This window comes from Pristis pectinata, chromosome 6 (genome assembly GCF_009764475.1).
Source record: "Pristis pectinata isolate sPriPec2 chromosome 6, sPriPec2.1.pri, whole genome shotgun sequence".
Taxonomy (NCBI): Eukaryota; Metazoa; Chordata; class Chondrichthyes; order Rhinopristiformes; family Pristidae; genus Pristis; species Pristis pectinata.
In genome coordinates, this window is record NC_067410.1 from 78,525,542 (window position 1) to 78,542,116 (window position 16,575).

Genomic DNA, 16,575 nt, shown 5'->3' on the forward strand with positions numbered 1-16,575 from the left:
GTTTGCCTTTTCCTTCAAATAAACCTTTCATAAAAAGAGTCATCGAGTCATGCAGCACAGACACAGACCCTTTGGCTCAACTCATCCATGCTGACCAAGGTGACTTCCTGAGCTAATCTCATTTGCCTGCATTTGTCCCATTATCCCTCTAAACCTTTCATATCCATTAATCTATCCAAATGTCTTTAAAACATTGCAATTGTACCACCTCCTCTGGCAGCTCGTTCCACATACGCACCACCCTCTGTGTGAAAAACGTGCCTCTCTGGTCCCCTTTAAATCTTGCCCCTCTCACCTTAAACCCATGCCCTCTAGTTTTATACTCCCCTACCCTGGGAAAAGGACTGTGACCATCCACCTTAACTACACCCCTCAGAATTTTATAAACCTCTGTAATGTCACCTCTTAGCCTCCTTCACTCCAGGGAAAACAGTCCCAGCCTATCCAGTCTCTCCTCATAACTCAAGCCCTCCAGTCCTGGCAACAAACTTGTAAATCTTTTCTGTATTAAAATAGAATCAGTCTGTAAATATTTCCACTGCTGCATCAAATATTCATCATCAAAAGCACTGTGAAGTTATCATTTAGGCCTTCGCATATTAGCCCAGTGATCTGCAGTCACATGCAAACCTTGCTACTGAATCTGGATTTTGGGAATCATGCTCTGCAATAATATTGGGCAATTGTATCATGGTTCTGCCAGAGGAGTTCCAAGTGCTCCTTGTAAAACATTCATTTGTTGGATAAGTTTGTGCATAGGAAATCCTTGATGACCCTGACTACAGTTAGTTAATTAGAAACCACCTGAAGACGCAGGTAAAACATTGGACACAACTCCGCAATTAACTCTAAATACAGCCTGAACCCATGGAAGTAGTTCCCCTGGCTGATGGCATGAAATTTTGACCTTTGAATTCCAGTTTTATCCTACAGAAATGCAACTGATTGGAAATTCGTTTTACATTTGGTTTTGAAAACTACAAGATGGAATCTTAGGAATAACTGGCTCAGGTTACAAAGGTAACAATACTTAAGCAAATATTTGTAACATCAGCCAGCTTTTTCCTCCTCTCAAAATATTTCTTCCTTTGGATTACTTACAGCCCATATACAGCCTCGATCTTTACAGACAGATTTATTTGCATTTTCTTCTGGGTGACAGTCGATTTTTAAAATCTTTGAAGAATTCCACTGTACTGAATATGGCTCTCCAAATATAAGCTGTAAACCTGTCAAATGAGCAACCTATGGAAAGAAAAATACGTATTTTATCATTTATTAGGAGCCAATTATAATTGTCCTAATTAGAATTTTACTTTTAACAGTTTTAATTACTGTTTTTCAGATATCATCAAGAATTTTTGTGCTTTGATAATACTTAATTCTCAAATCTTGAACAGGATTTTTTCCTGAGCGTCCACTTTTGAAAACTTCTTGATAGGCTATTCAATATCCTGTTCGTTTTTTAAAAACTCTGGAAAAATACCTACCCAGCTGAATGTAAATCATAAAGGAAGATTTAGTCCAACATACCTCTCATTATTAGCACCATTAGCAATAGTGGTTTTCACATTGTGAACTTTCATCCAATATGATTAAGTTGTGCAGGAAGGAAGAATAGTTATAAATTAAGTGGTTGTCTTGATCAGTGCAATTGATCTGTGAACTTGTAACTAAACACGTATTTATATATTTTCAACTATTTTGCTTAACACTGCACCATCGCTAATAAAAGCCTTCCTCCCCGTATCCAATGCTGTGGATATTGTTCTCAGAAAATGCTGCTGCTGTAACTATGTTCAAATGATGCTGCCTTTGAGGAAAACCTAGTGGGCAGGTACTTCACCTTACTGTTTTTCCTGGCTAAACCTCTATCACAGAGGAAATCTAGGTAATGGTGACAAAACAAAAATCCTTTAATTTTAACATTAAAGCCATGGCAAATGTAATAAACATTTATTCTTTACTGGCATTTTGCATTAAAATGTAATACCTACTAAAGATCAAGCACTGAAAGGCATGCATCAACCTTATAAAATAACATATTCAATTTAATGATAGTTTATCCTAAACCTCTATCAAACTAAAGAATGTCACGAAATATTTTATGGACTGTACAGGACAATTATAGAACAAGTTGTCCCCTATGTTTTCCTGTTAAAGCAGGCTATAATTTGGGATATATAAAGATTTAATTTTTCAGGCAAATTCAAATTGTTCCATTTCAATCACAATGTCCAAAACAATGTTGCAAACCAGTCTTATTTACAGCAATTCAGTAAGGGCAGCATTGAATTTAGTAAGATCTTGTTGTATATTACAAGCATTACTTTCACAGATCCTAATTTTGAAAGCATTTCTGGTGTTACCATCTTCCCTCATGGGTTAGTTATTTTTACTTTGAATCTAATCTTGTACAATGAGTACAAAGTTTGAGTTCAGAGTTATGCCTGGAATCAATTGACTTGCTATGAATAATATCCAGTAGAACAACAATAAATTATCACTACCTTTTACCCCTGAAGAAACACAATAGCTCATGCTGTGTAGCAAAAACAGAATGATAGACCAACAAGCTTTGTAATTATAAGGAAGTTTGCATTACCTTAGTTTCTGCATCATACTTGATATTTTCTGGTGGTAACATTGTGACTTGAGTACCGTGAATCACATTGACTGATGTTGGAACACTCCTGATGCCAAGAATTCTTATTTCTTCAAATTTAAGCTGGTTTGGATCAGTGTATCCTTTCTTCACTACTTTGATGTGCAGAGTATTCTAAAAGAAAACAAAGAAACTGATAAACACACAGCAATTTCCATGGTTCTTTTACGAGACAGCACTGCAGTACCAGTGCAAAAATCTATTCTAGGTTGTTTTGTTCACCCAAAGCAATAACTTGTTGTCTACTAAAAGACCAACCACAAACAAAAAATCAACTATGAAAAAATTCTAAAATCATTTTGATCAGTTTCTCATATATTAATGGCCCCAGTTTTACTGTAATAGGGCATCTAATGGTGCCACTGTTAGTTAGACTTATTCTTGGGTTTTCACTTTTTTTTGCTTGCTGAAAGTGCAAGCTGATAACTTTGCATTGAGGGAAATAGGGCATCTGGAACCTGAATGAACTTAACAAGCAACTGTGTACCTTAACAAACCAGATTCAAGGACGTAAGTCTAAACAGTACGAAAACTGAGAAGCAAATGCAGAGTAGGTGAATTTATATTCAAATTAGAATCAGAGAAAGAAATAATGAGGTCAAAAGAAAGACTGTATTATCAAAGAGAGAAAGGGAAACAGAGAAATAGAGTAAAATATACTTCCATAAAAAATATCTCCAACAATACCTGAAGGAATTAGACTCCACACTTGTACTTATAAACTCGCAGTGCCAGCGAGGTTCATTAGCGTAATTAATACTTACTATATTGCTTAAAGGAGTTCTTCCACTTGACAGGACTCCAGTGATGACAGTGGGCTTAGTTCATATTTAGTTCCCATTTAGTTTGTATTGTGCATATGTGGCAACTATACCATGCAATAGCAAACTCATCTCCAAACTCCTAGACCTGGGACTCAACTCCTCCCTTTGCAACTGGACCTTTGACTGCCTGATCAACAGACCGCAATCTGTAAGAATAGGCAGCAACACCTCCGCCACAATTATCCTCAACACTGGTGCCCCAGAAGGCTGAGTCCTAACCCCCCACTCTACTCCCTATATACTCATGGCTGCATGGCCAGATTCTGCTCTCACCCCATCTACAAGTTTGAAGGTGACACCACCGTAGTAGGCCGAACCTGAAATAATGATGAGTCGGAATACAGGAAGGAGATAGAGAACCGAGTGACATGGTGTCATGACAACAAGCTTTTCCTCAATGTCAGCAAAACAAAAGAGTTGATCACTGACTTCAGGAAGGTGGGGGGGGGGGGGGGGCGGCGGTGCATCTGCTGCTGTTTACATTAATGGTGCTGAGGTCAAGAGGGTTAAAAGTTTCAAGTTCCTAGAAGTGAACATCACCAATAGCCCGTCCTGGTCTAACCACGTAGACACCACAGCCAAGAAAGCGCACCAGTGCCTGCTTCCTCAGGAGGCTCAAGAAATTTGACATGTCCCCTTTGACCCTCACCGATTTTTATTGATGCACCATAGAAAGCATCCTATCCAGATGCATCATGGCTTGGTATGGCAATTGCTCTGCCCGTGACCACAAAGTGCAGATAGTTGTGGACACAGCCCAGCACATCATGGAAACCAGCCTCCCCTCTATGGTCTCCATGTCTACACTTCTTGTTGCCTTGGTAAAGCAGCCAACATAGTCAAAGACCCCACGCACCCCAGACATTTTCTCTTCTCCCCCCTCCCATTGGGCAGAAGATACAAAAGTCTGAAAGCACATACCACCAGGCTCAAGGACAGCTGCTATCCCACTGTTATAAGGCTATTGAATGGCCCCCTCCCCCCCTCCCCCCCCCAGTACAATAAAATGGACTCTTGACCTCACAGTCTACCTTGTTATGGCCTTGCACCTTATTGTCTGCCTGCACTGCACTTTCTCGGTAACTGTGACACTTTATTCTTCATTCCATTATTGTTTTCCCTTGTACTACCTCAATGCTCTGTTGTAATGAAATGATCTCTATGATGGCATGCAAAAATATACCTTGGTACATGACAATAATAAACCAATTTACCAAATATTTACCAATATACATCAACAGTGAGGCAGATAATGAGATGCCAGTTTTGCAAAGCTAAAGTTGCACAACTCAGACAGTTGCTGTACCATTTGCCTTTAAGTATCACTATTACTTTGATGTTAAAATCTGGCATATATTTATGCAAATTTCATTGTTCTTATATGAAGAAAACTAAGGCATATTGACAAACACAGTGTCAATTTAATTTTCCATCTAACTGTTGTTCTTCTGTCTCCAAGCAATCTAATAAGCATGGAGCCAAAAGCAGTAAATCTAGCCCATATTATTACCACCAGAAATTACACAATTTGTCATCCACTTAAAATGAGGTGAATTGAGTTATTTTCAGGGTTGCAAGTTATGATTCTGTGTTTTGAAGTTTGGTCTCTTTCAGCAAAATTAGAGAAAAGAGGACAGTCAAGAAGAATCCAAATCCCACAGTGTCAGACTACGAGCTGGTCTCATGGATCCAGTAAAGCTCAATTATTTATTATTTAACTTGCTAACCTGTATGATTTTAGATTTATTTGGAGAGCTTAATGAGGGAACAGATACTTCAGAACTGAACCAGGCAGCTACAGCTCAGAATGATGTGCTACATCTTAATTGTAACTGACCTGTATGGGGAGCTAAAAGTGGCCAGTTTTTCAATCACTATGAAGATTACATGAAGGGAAGAATTGCCAGGTCTAGTACAATGAAATCATTAGTGTTGGTAGTCAGGTGTGAAGAATAGGGTCTATTTGACTTTCAAGGATATTGTTCCTACAACATGACAGTACACTTTATCTTGAAAGCGATGACAGCCAAGATGATTGCTGTTAACAAAAGCTTGCTGGATCTGGGAACAAATGCGTGAAAGTATTACACACATCAAGGGAAAATTATGGTCGGAGTTACTTCATTGATGGAAGCAGAGGGTGATAACAGGTGGACTTTTCTTAAACCTGGAAGATGGTTAGTAGTGGTGTTCCCTTACAGTTAGCTCCATCATTCCACTCAGTTTGAATGAATAATCCAGACTCAGGCCAGGGAGCACAATATAAAGTTTGTGCTCCAGAACTCCGCCACCTAGTGAAGTAGTTTGTATTTTTTTCCCCGATAGCAACACAGACAAAATTGCAATATGGGCAGAGGTATGTCAGATGGAACTCAATGCAGAGAACTGTTAAGTGATGCGTTTTGGGAGATTAAAATGGAAAGACAAAAACCTTGAAGTTCTATTTAGACCCATCCCAGGTTTGTGTAAGGTTTACAAAAATAATTTCTAGCCCAGTATATTTCAAGAAATGTAATCACTGAGCATGTCAATGAGCAAGCGTCCATGAAATTCATATAAATTCTTAAGTTTATGCAAAGAGATTAGTAAATAGAAACAAGCAAATCGATTTGGTACTTCATATTGCCAAATTCTGTCTCCTGATTTCTGAAAGGAGGTGAAAAATTTTTAAAAAAGCATAAAAGGGGGATTAGAAGGAAATTCATGTTATAACCATTGTAACAGAGAATGTCCCAAGACCACTTTTAAGGTGATTAGCATTTTTATGGAGAAAACCCATTCCCTCCAGTGAAAGGTCAAAAATCAGATCTAAATTTGAAGTACATGGTAGAAGAACTGAAGTGGAGATGATGAGAACTTTTCTCATGCAGGAGATTGGTCAGGATCAGGAATGATCCACTTAAAAAAGTAGTGAAAACTAACTGCAAAGATAACTAAAAAGAAATCAGAGAATGCTTGAGAATAAACAGGAATGTACATACAGGCAGGACCAGCACAGGCATGGACCAATAGCTTTTTGTGTGCTGTAAATTCCTCTGATACTGTGATTTAATAATCAAGGAATTTGTCAAGACCAACCAATGTCAGTTTGCTGCTACGTCTGACAAACCTTTCAGATTTCCAAAAATCTGCAATATTTTGCTTCTGTTAATTTGAATCCTATTTATGGTTCACAAGATCGCAAGACAAAGGAGCAGAAGTAGGCCATTCGGCCCATTGAGTCTGCTCCGCTACCTCACCATGAGCTAAACTATTCCCATCTAGCCCCAATTCCCAGCCTTTTCATCAGTGCCAAACTCTCACATAAATCTACAGCCCTCTTTGTACACATCAACTGCAAACAAACATTTGAACAAGGTACACGCTCGAGACACAATGCCTCCATATCTTAATTTATGCTACAAACCCATCTTCCAGAGGATTTAGATTAAACACATGAGAATTATCTGTGACCCTTATGTACTTTGGAAAATGCAGAAGTTGGCTTCAAGTAACAAAGCTGATCGTCAGGAAGTAGAAGTGGTTCTCATGAGACCTCAGTCAAATAGGTGCATTTGGGTTCACACATTGATTTTGAGCATTGGCAGACAAAAGCAAAATATTGTGGCTGCTGGAATTGATTGTCCTGGAATGTTACCATTGTTTCTTTCTGCACAGATGCTGCCTGACCTGATCAACATTTCTAGCATTTTCTGTTTTTTTTTGAGTTCCATTCTTCTTGGAAAATTTTGTTTCAAACACGAGCTTAATTTGTTGTTGTAAGAAAAGTACTTACTAACTTTTTTCCTGACCAATTACTACACAATTCAGAGATATGGAAAAATGACCTTTAAAAATGTTTCATAAATATAAAACAGGCAACATCTTTCCTCCCACTCCAAAACAGCTCACTAGAAAATCATGCTGCAGCTTTACTACTCTGTCTTCTCTGGGCACCACAGCTTGTGAAGCATATGTTGACTCTGGAGGTGGTGAAGTATAAATTAGCAGAACGATGCCTAGACTCGAAGGGTTAAACAAAAAAGAAAGATTTCTGAAGATATGGTTCGGTTTCTTGGAATTTAGAAAATAGAAGAGTGACTTGATTGAAGTTTAAGTAGTATTAAGGGTAACTGCTAGGATAGAGAGAAACTATTTCACTGGCTGGAAAATATAGGTCCAGGGGGCATAGTCAAAAAATTAAGGCCAGTCTGTCAGGCATGAAATTAGAAAACACTTCTACAGAAGGTTGAAGAGGTTTGGAACTCTCTTCTGCAAATGACAATTGATGCTAGGTCAGTTGTTAATTTTAAATCTGAGAATAATAGATGCCGATAACAAAATAATTTAAGGGATGTGGAAGAAAGCTTGGTGTATTAAGCATCTCACTGAATGGTGGAACTGGCTCTGAGGACAATCTTACTTTCCTCTGTTCAGATCTGGAGACTTAATGAGGTTTACACATAAAATGGGTGCAAGCCTGTCAGCTCACTAAAAATAGAAGGGCACAGAGAAAAAAAAACTGGCCCAGGGCCAGCTCTCCCAATTTAATGTTCCCACTGCAGCAGCTGTGATCCTAATTCCAGCACACAAGAATATCGAATTGACTCTTCTGATATGTTTTGCTATTTCTCCCCCACCCAGCTGTTTTTGTTCAATTTCATTAATTTTTGCTGATAAATATTCAGAAGTATATCTGCTAAAAGTGTACATTTGAGAGGTGGTTTAAATTAGTGTACCAGTCTGAAGGTCAGTACTGGATAAGGAGGGAGGGGAGTATACTGGTCTCTGTCCAAGCTCACTTCTCCTCCACAATTTGACATGGGACAAGTGAAGCCTCCACTGTCAGTCTAGAATGCAGGACTCAATGGAGTTTGGAATTTGTAGCCGTTCTACCAGATTCTCGCCACTGTTACATCTGCCAGATCTAGTGCGGTCATCATTTATCATCACACATTTAATATCTTCTCTGTTACTTATCCAAAGTTTGAGCTGACTTCCTTTCCAAGAAATTAAATCTGAGCATGTTCACTTTCACCACCTCACTGAAATAAAGTAATTTCCAGTCCAGAAATTTGACCTTGGATTCTGTTGCTTTGCCCTTCACTTTACCAATTTTAAATGTGAAGTTTATGAAGCTCTACTACTATTGTCTGATATAACTATATTTGTTAGCTTAAGATAATTTATTCCTCCTGCTTTATTATTTGTAATCAGAGTTAATGGGACATCTTAGTTAGACATAAAGCATACCAAAGAAGGAAAGAGATTTTGAATGTATTACGAGTTCTTTGTTCAAAGGCTTTGTTTTAAGATATTTAAAAATTCCAACCATTACAACTTCATAATGTGTGCAAAATTCTCTTTATTACCTGAATGGAACATTCATAATTTTTCCTGCTATTCAAATGGTTTATTAAATACTTGCAATTTGGTAATGGGCCCTTGCAAATAGAGAAAAAAATAATTGGCAAAGCTGATAAAGGTAGTCAGACTGCTGACAATTTCCTGAAAAACTACTTTAACATGATAATTGAGGCCGTGATGATTAATCACTGATAACTACACTTTTGCTACACAAGGCAATAACTTCATCCACTGCAGGAATTCCTGTGTGACCAGCTCAAAAACTTGAGCTTTGCTAGGGCTTCTTGGTGCAGTACTTACTTGATGACTGCCAATGCTGGGCATGTAATGACAACGTTAAGCACACTTAAATAATGTTCAGGATAATCAAATGCAGAGTTGAAACTTGGAAATCATTTATGGTATTACAATTGTCTGTCCTGTTTGAATTATTTTATTCCCTATACTTAACAAGGAATTTATCTGTTTAGTTTAAAGCTGCATAAAGGGACAACGTCATTTCTAGCCAAATTGGAGATGACTGGGTCATACTCCCATCAATCAAACTTGGTGACCAAACTGTGCAAGTAATTGATATTAATTTTATACTATCCTTCATTCATTGAATTTTTCTGGAGAAATTATCTGTCACATATTAGGAAAAGTTGCAGCAATTTCTGCAAAATTACCACTTTCCCCCGCTCCTTTTAAATAGACTACACTTTCTTATTAAATTGCCTATTTGTTGTACAATAAAACTGTTTGTAGGAGACCAATTGTACGATCTGATCTGCCTCCAAGTAATTGAATCGGTTTTGCTGATAGACACTTCGGTGTGTTATCAAATATTAGAATTTCCTTAGAATGGAGAATAAACTCATCCTGATATACTTACAGACATTTCTAGAAACATAGATCTTCCCAACAACAGGTGATATTTATTCAGCTTAAAGGGATACTGATATTTCCATAACACATCTCAACTAACAATGCATAAATGTGTTCCCTGTGTAAACTGAGCAGCAAGGTTGTAATAGAATAACTTTCAGAAACTGTAATTGAATCAAGACTAACCTCCACAACTGTAAACTGATAGTCAGTGTAAAGGTTCTTCTGGAAAGTATCTGCAAGGTAAAATTAGTACAAATTACTGTTCAACAATCCTGCGTGTGCATCAGAAGCATTGGTGATAGTGATGCATATTTTGAGATTAAAGTAACAACTGTATTATATTCTTGTGATATTTAAAAACATTCAGTACTAATGATGAAGAAAAAGTAAAAGATCATATAATATAATTTTGTAATTCCAAGGTGAAATAGCTTACCAGCCAAGCGATTCCCTAAGCATATTTTAATATTACTTTTGAAATCACAATCTGGGTTATTAAATAACCATGGGGGCTCCAGCAATATACGTGGAAATGGTTCTGTACAGTATTTGGCAGCTAGAAACAGTGATAACAATTAGAAATGATATCTACATCCTTCATAACAAATGTTTATTGAGGGAAGTTATTTATCTGATCAGAATTGGTTTTTGTTAGATGTTCAGCATTCAAAGCAACTATTTACTGTGTATTATCACATGCTGAAATATCTAGTATCATACCTCTGGATTCTCCATCATCCCAGAATAACTCTCCACTAGCCTTCCCTTGTTCATCAAGGGCAATGAGGAGACCAAGAGGATTCTTCCGGCTAAAAATGAGCAGAATAGTTATTTGATGCAATTCAATGATAATTTTGTTTTCTGTGATATTTTAGTCAAATGTGTTGAACTTCAATAAAACTAAGCATAAATCCGGCTATACCTACCTATAGAATGTAGTATTTGCTGGCTGTTGTGTTGGAAAGATAAATCCCCCTCTGACATGAAGTCCCAGTTTAGCTGCTGGTATATGCATATTCACAAACTGCTTTCGAGAAGTTATGGCAGCACCCTAATTTAACAATAAACAAATTCTTTAGTTCAAAGGTGCAGTGTATTGTTGTAATTAATTAATTTGCATGGCACAGGGCTCAGAGAACTCTGATGCACATGTGAATATTTAACATTGTTAACCTTAATCTCTATCTAATTTATTATACTTATGCCTATTCTATTATCAACATTAGTGATTATCATCTGAAAGAATGGGCATATTTTGATGTTAATAGATATGTCATAATATAAATTGTTATAGGAATGTCTGTCAAGAACATAATTAAAAAATGAATATTGTCCATCGAATTCAGTTTTGGTGCATTTAACACCAATTTATAGGCAAAAAGCTTGAATTTTATTTTAAACCAGCATACCATTACTGAATGCATTTGATTGGTTTTCAACTCAGACACAATGTGTAATTCCTCATTGGGATACCCAGTTTCAACACTGGAGGAGAGAAAATATTGGCAGAAGTAGTCCACCTGCTTCCTCCCAGCTAAAATGATGCCCATCATAATCTCTATCTTTTATTTTTTTTCAATAAAAGAAAATAGCATGGAGGCAGCAGAAGTAATATTGGATCAAGGGTTACAATCTTGGCTTTCTCTTGCGGTAGATATTATTTTATTATTAGAAAGGGCTAAAATTTACTGCAAGTGGTGATCCACTCATACTTGCTGATAACCTATGTAGTAAGTTTGAATCTGCCTTTACATGATCCAAAATGGCAAGCCCCTATACAGTGGCAGGACCTTACATGGTGTGATGTTAACATGTAGGTAGGGTTTTTCCTAGCTGCTTATGAGACAGCTGAAAAAAAATTGACAGCTGGCTAATCCACAACCCCAAGCTAGCCACCTATCAAACTTGCCAAGGATATTGAATGAATCTGAATGTTCCCAACATTTAAAATGTTACAAAGACATTCAAAAACTGTTTGAAAAATCAAGTAATATAAAAATTAAGATTTGTAATAAAAATTCAAATACTCACAGACACCTTTAAAAAGCTTAAAACATTTAGTAAACTGAATTAATTCAGTAATCTATGAGTTACCTTGCACACTGTTTCTCTGCCAAGTCTAACCCAACGGACAGATTCTTAGCTACTGGATCGTATAAAATTTTCACTCCACAACTCAACTCCATGAGGAACCCAAGGTCGGAGTGCAGTTAGAGAAACATTGGCAAAGAACAGCCAACAAGGTTGGTACTTCCATGTTTGTGAGTGAATCCCAAACCTGGTGGGACATGCTGAGAACGTTTCCATTTATCAGCCCATTTCAAATCATTATTAAACTAGTTTTTGTGAAAACTATCACTAATCCCATGTCTGGATACTCCAGTAGGAAATACTAAACTGCAAATAGCAGGCAGGAAAGTCCGATTTGTTATCCATCAACTTAAATAAATTGAAAATCTGACACTATTGATCCGTCATAACCTGATCAGTGACTTTTTTTCCCTTAAGCAAATGCAATTTTAATAATGAGCTGGAACTAGCTCTATTCAATGGCAAGGATGTTCAATTTTCAGATAGGAATGCATCACAACAAAATTAAATTAAAGGGATATTTACTGTTTCATAATCGTACCAAACAGCATCAGGCACATAGGCATTGACAAATTCTTGGCCCTGAAAATAAGGAAAAGTGGAAACATTATTAAGTAAATTTTATCGCTGATAAAAATAGTTTGTAATTGCAAAATAAAGGAAGGAGAACTTTTTTTTTAAATTAAAGCATCCAGCTGAAATCAGTCTTATGGTATAGCATAATACTGCACTCATGTTACCCATAGATCATAACACTCAACTCTGAGTCACAACAATGGATTCAAGATCCACACTAGAGACCTGTGCATTAAAAGGATGACGGGTCAGTATAAAGTTCAGTGTAAACTGCTTTGCCAGATGTGATATTTTACAGGTGTGGTCTTAAACAGTAATTGTCAAAAAGTAATCAAGAATAGCTTTTGTCATCTGTGTAATAATAAGTCTGAATTGCAATTTTTCACAGGATTATTGCACTTCTAAATGAACAATTTACTTTAAAAAGATAAACTCAGGAGATAAAGAATAAAGTGCAGTCCATAATCACAGGTGGACTTAAAAGATCCCACAGTGCTATTTGAAGAACAGCAGAATTCTTCCAGTATATTGAACAGTTATCCCTCAGCCAACTTCTAAAATATTTGAGCAGCATCTCATTGCTGTTTCAGGAACTTGCTGTGGGCAAATTGGGCATTGTTTCATGCAATAGTGACCACACTTTGAAAAGTATTTCATTAGCTACAATACACTTTGTGGTATCCTGAGATCATGAAGTACCTCTAAAAATGCAAGTCCTTCTTATATTATGACATGAATGCAGGTCATGCAATGAAGGTTCCATCTTAGGTCAGAAGGTTCTAAAGGCAAGCCACCTACTCCATTTCAATTTATTCAACCAGAGTCCTGAGAGAGGCACCACTTGCCACATCTAGATATTCCTGAAAAGATTCTACCACACTTCCCACAATTAGGTTATTGGGTAGACACTGTGCTAAAAATAAGGTATCTGCTCACTTGATGGACCAGTGAATCAAATCCCAAGCGAGCCTGATTGCCTCAGAGAATAATCAGATAGAACCTTACAACCAAGCCTAAAACTGGCTGCCTATTAGTTAGGAAATAATGAATGACTTAGATGATCAAAATAGTACGGGAATACAAAAAGAAAGCACGTAGATTTTCAATTCATACAAGTATCTGAAATGAAAATCATTCTTATTCTTCAATATTGAAGCAGCAAATATGCTCAGTTGAAAACCTTGCTATAATTAGCTTGCTAATAGCTTCACACTAAAAGAAAGGAAAGAGTCTAAGTAACGTACAGGATCCAACACAGGAGTGATAAGAAGAGCAGGTCCCCATAGAAACTGACGGTCAACAGTCCATGTTGCATTGTCTGAAGGAAACCTTATAAAAGATAAAGCAATTCATTCCATTATAGAATATTTTTATGCTGAGAAATGAAATAGTCACCACTTTACTCCACATTACAGCAGATATTAATTATTACTCAAAAAGCAAATACAATCAACTCGTTTTTATATCTCTTGAAAAACTAGTTTAAATTGAATGTCAGAAACACACTATTTTACCAAAGCACAATAGAAACAAGGTTTCTCTATTGTTCCCTTAAATAGCAAAGTCTTCCAAGGCATTTTGCAGAATCAAGCAGGAGTTGGGGGTAGAGAGAAAAGAAGGAATTACATGAGGGAAAACAACATTGGAAAAAATGGAAGGAGTGGGCAATTAAATGGAACTTACAAAGGCAGAATTGAGATCATGAAGTGATTTGAAGATGAGGAGAAGGATTTAAAAAAAAATCACTGAGCTTAGATTTTCGAAGCTATGTGATAGTCACAAGAATCAAAAGGCAAGTAGAACTTTATGTGGGCAGATATGTAGCTGTGAGGTGTATCCTAGATGAGTTGGTACTGGAGTGGACAACAGGAAAGTCAAATCTAGATGTGGAAAAAGACAAACTTGACAGCTTGACTGGCTATGGCATCAAAATGGTTAAAAAGATGTGAAATACTGCAGAGGGGTACAATGTCAAGGGTTAGATGGCATTGGTCAGGGGTGGGAAAGCAACTCCAATAACCAATTCTCTACAGTATTTTATGGATATGACTAACTCTTCAACAAGAATCAATACACTCAAATTGAGTTTGTTCATTGGTAAATGGATTCTGGGTCGAACTTATTTTGTCTGTGAACTGTAACTACCAAGATGAAAATAGAGTGCATCCACTTATTTAAGAATTGTTAACATGACCCTCAGACATGAAAAATACATGTCATAATGGCAATCTTCGCAGATTACATCTATGCAAATCCTGCCCAAAAACCTTACTCAGAACCGTTCATTTGTTTGGATCCATTTCTATCCAGCCCATCACCATCTAATCGGTTGCTTTCTTTGTGCACCCAGATCCTCCTGCACTGTACAATGTTCCTCTTTTATTGACTGAGACAGATAGCTTCTTCCCAGGTCCCTGACAATTCCATTCTAACCCACTTGCTGGAAGGTTTGCAATAATAGCCTAAGGTGGTGATTTTCAGAGAAGAAAGATGTGGTTCTAAATTCACATCATCTGTGGTTGCTATGGTCCAGATCAAATGAGTATAATAATGATGGAGAGGAAAAGGTCAAAGCCAGATCAACTGGAAAATCAGAAAATCAACCTAATTAGCAATCTATTTGGCCAATTGGCATTGATTAGCTTTACACAGATTTATCTTCCCTCTTAATTTCAGCAGAAGTCATTCAGTTCAAACTATCCAAGCAGAAAGACCATAATGTTCATTGAACTTTTGTCTACAAAACTTCTGTGTCCAGGAAAATGGATTCATACTATCCTGATATGTCTTTAATAATCATCAGCATTCATTGACTTTCCAAAAAACTTACTCATGAAGCAGTGGTCGAACGACGGTGTCTCCATAGACATGAGCCTTGTGAAAGAGGGTGTAGAGATAAGGAAGCAATGTGTACCGGATATTCAGGTAATGTTTGGAACTGTTCACTAAAAGTGAGTTTTCACCAAAAGCAGCTGGATCTTGAGGCTACAGAAATGTTTGCAATAATAACAAAAAGAGTTGTGTTACCGTAGTTATTAATAAAATCTAACCCCATACCACAGTGATAAATTATTTCCTCCTATTGCAATAAAATATTCATAACTAGCTTTTGAAAACTTACTGCATAATTTTCAGCATTGTGGTTCCGACAAAATGGATAAAAAGCTCCGACCTGCATCCATCTCCTACACAGTTCTTCAGTTGAATTATCAAAGAAACCACAAATGTCTGCCCCAATCTGCAAAGGTGAAGTACAGTTGTAACTCTATTAGTACTTTAAAGAATTGTGGTTGTTCAGCTTCTTTAAACACACAACTTCTCTATAAAACAAATATTTATTTCAATTGGCATTCTTCAGTTTGGATAATGCATGTCAAGTATTACACAAAGATATGCCTTGAAAACTTGCACACAAAATGAATACGTCTTTTATAGCATTCACTGTAACTTCACCCATGTGTTCTTAAATCCACTTACATATGGAATACCAAAGAGATTAAACTCTAGCATTCCAGGAATTGCCCATTTGATGTCATTCCAGTTTGCTGCATTATCTCCCAACCAATGTCCTGTGTATTTTCCTGAGCCAGCAAAAGTTGATCGAGATAGAATAATACTACGTTTCCCAGGGAACACATGGTTAATTACTCTGCAATATTAAACAAAGGAATTACTGTTGGAATGTAGGCAGAACATGACATACTTAAGTATGATCTAATGGTGAATACTCATAAATCACATTCATATTTTCTGACATAACTAGAAATGTATTATAATTTACCAATGAGTTGCTTTGAAGTGTCTGTGCATCACTAACTTTTATTCAGCTTTACCAAAGGTTCAGAGGGGTTTATATGGTGAGATTCATCTTTTGGTTGCTGACATTAGTATATGAGGAAGTGTTGGCCTGGATGGAACTGAACATCAGGAAGCAAGAACAAATGGGGACTGATTGCACATGTTCACTGCTAACAATCAAGGATACGTTCCATTTCTTCAGTGTCTAAGCAATATAAACAATTGCATAATAGGCATGGAGTTCAATGATCCAAATTCATTGTTAATTCTAGGTCTCTCTCCACAGCTGTTGTTTGACCCAAGAATGTCCAGCATTTTCTGTTTTTATTGCAGTTCCTGGAAGTGTGAAATATTTTGCTTTTTCAATGAGCCTTAATTCTCAGAATTTGTTGATCTCAGCTGACC

General features: G+C 37.0%; 1 protein-coding gene across 2 annotated transcripts in view; it reads right to left on the reverse strand.

The window, feature by feature from the left end:
- The window catches only part of si (sucrase-isomaltase (alpha-glucosidase)), a 161,646-nt gene that overhangs the window by 76,126 nt on the left and 68,945 nt on the right, over positions 1–16,575 (reverse strand). For both annotated transcript variants that reach the window (XR_007956451.1, XM_052017236.1), the window contains exons 17-26: positions 15,850–16,021; positions 15,494–15,610; positions 15,203–15,357; positions 13,617–13,701; positions 12,322–12,378; positions 10,632–10,756; positions 10,426–10,514; positions 9,889–9,938; positions 2,606–2,779; positions 1,102–1,245 (exon numbers count right to left, since the gene is read on the reverse strand). Coding sequence is in view for 1 of the 2 variants with exons in the window: in XM_052017236.1 (XP_051873196.1) it covers positions 1,102–1,245; positions 2,606–2,779; positions 9,889–9,938; positions 10,426–10,514; positions 10,632–10,756; positions 12,322–12,378; positions 13,617–13,701; positions 15,203–15,357; positions 15,494–15,610; positions 15,850–16,021 (1,168 nt within the window). In the remaining variant the exon portion in view is untranslated. The remainder of the gene's footprint in view (positions 1–1,101; positions 1,246–2,605; positions 2,780–9,888; positions 9,939–10,425; positions 10,515–10,631; positions 10,757–12,321; positions 12,379–13,616; positions 13,702–15,202; positions 15,358–15,493; positions 15,611–15,849; positions 16,022–16,575) is intronic.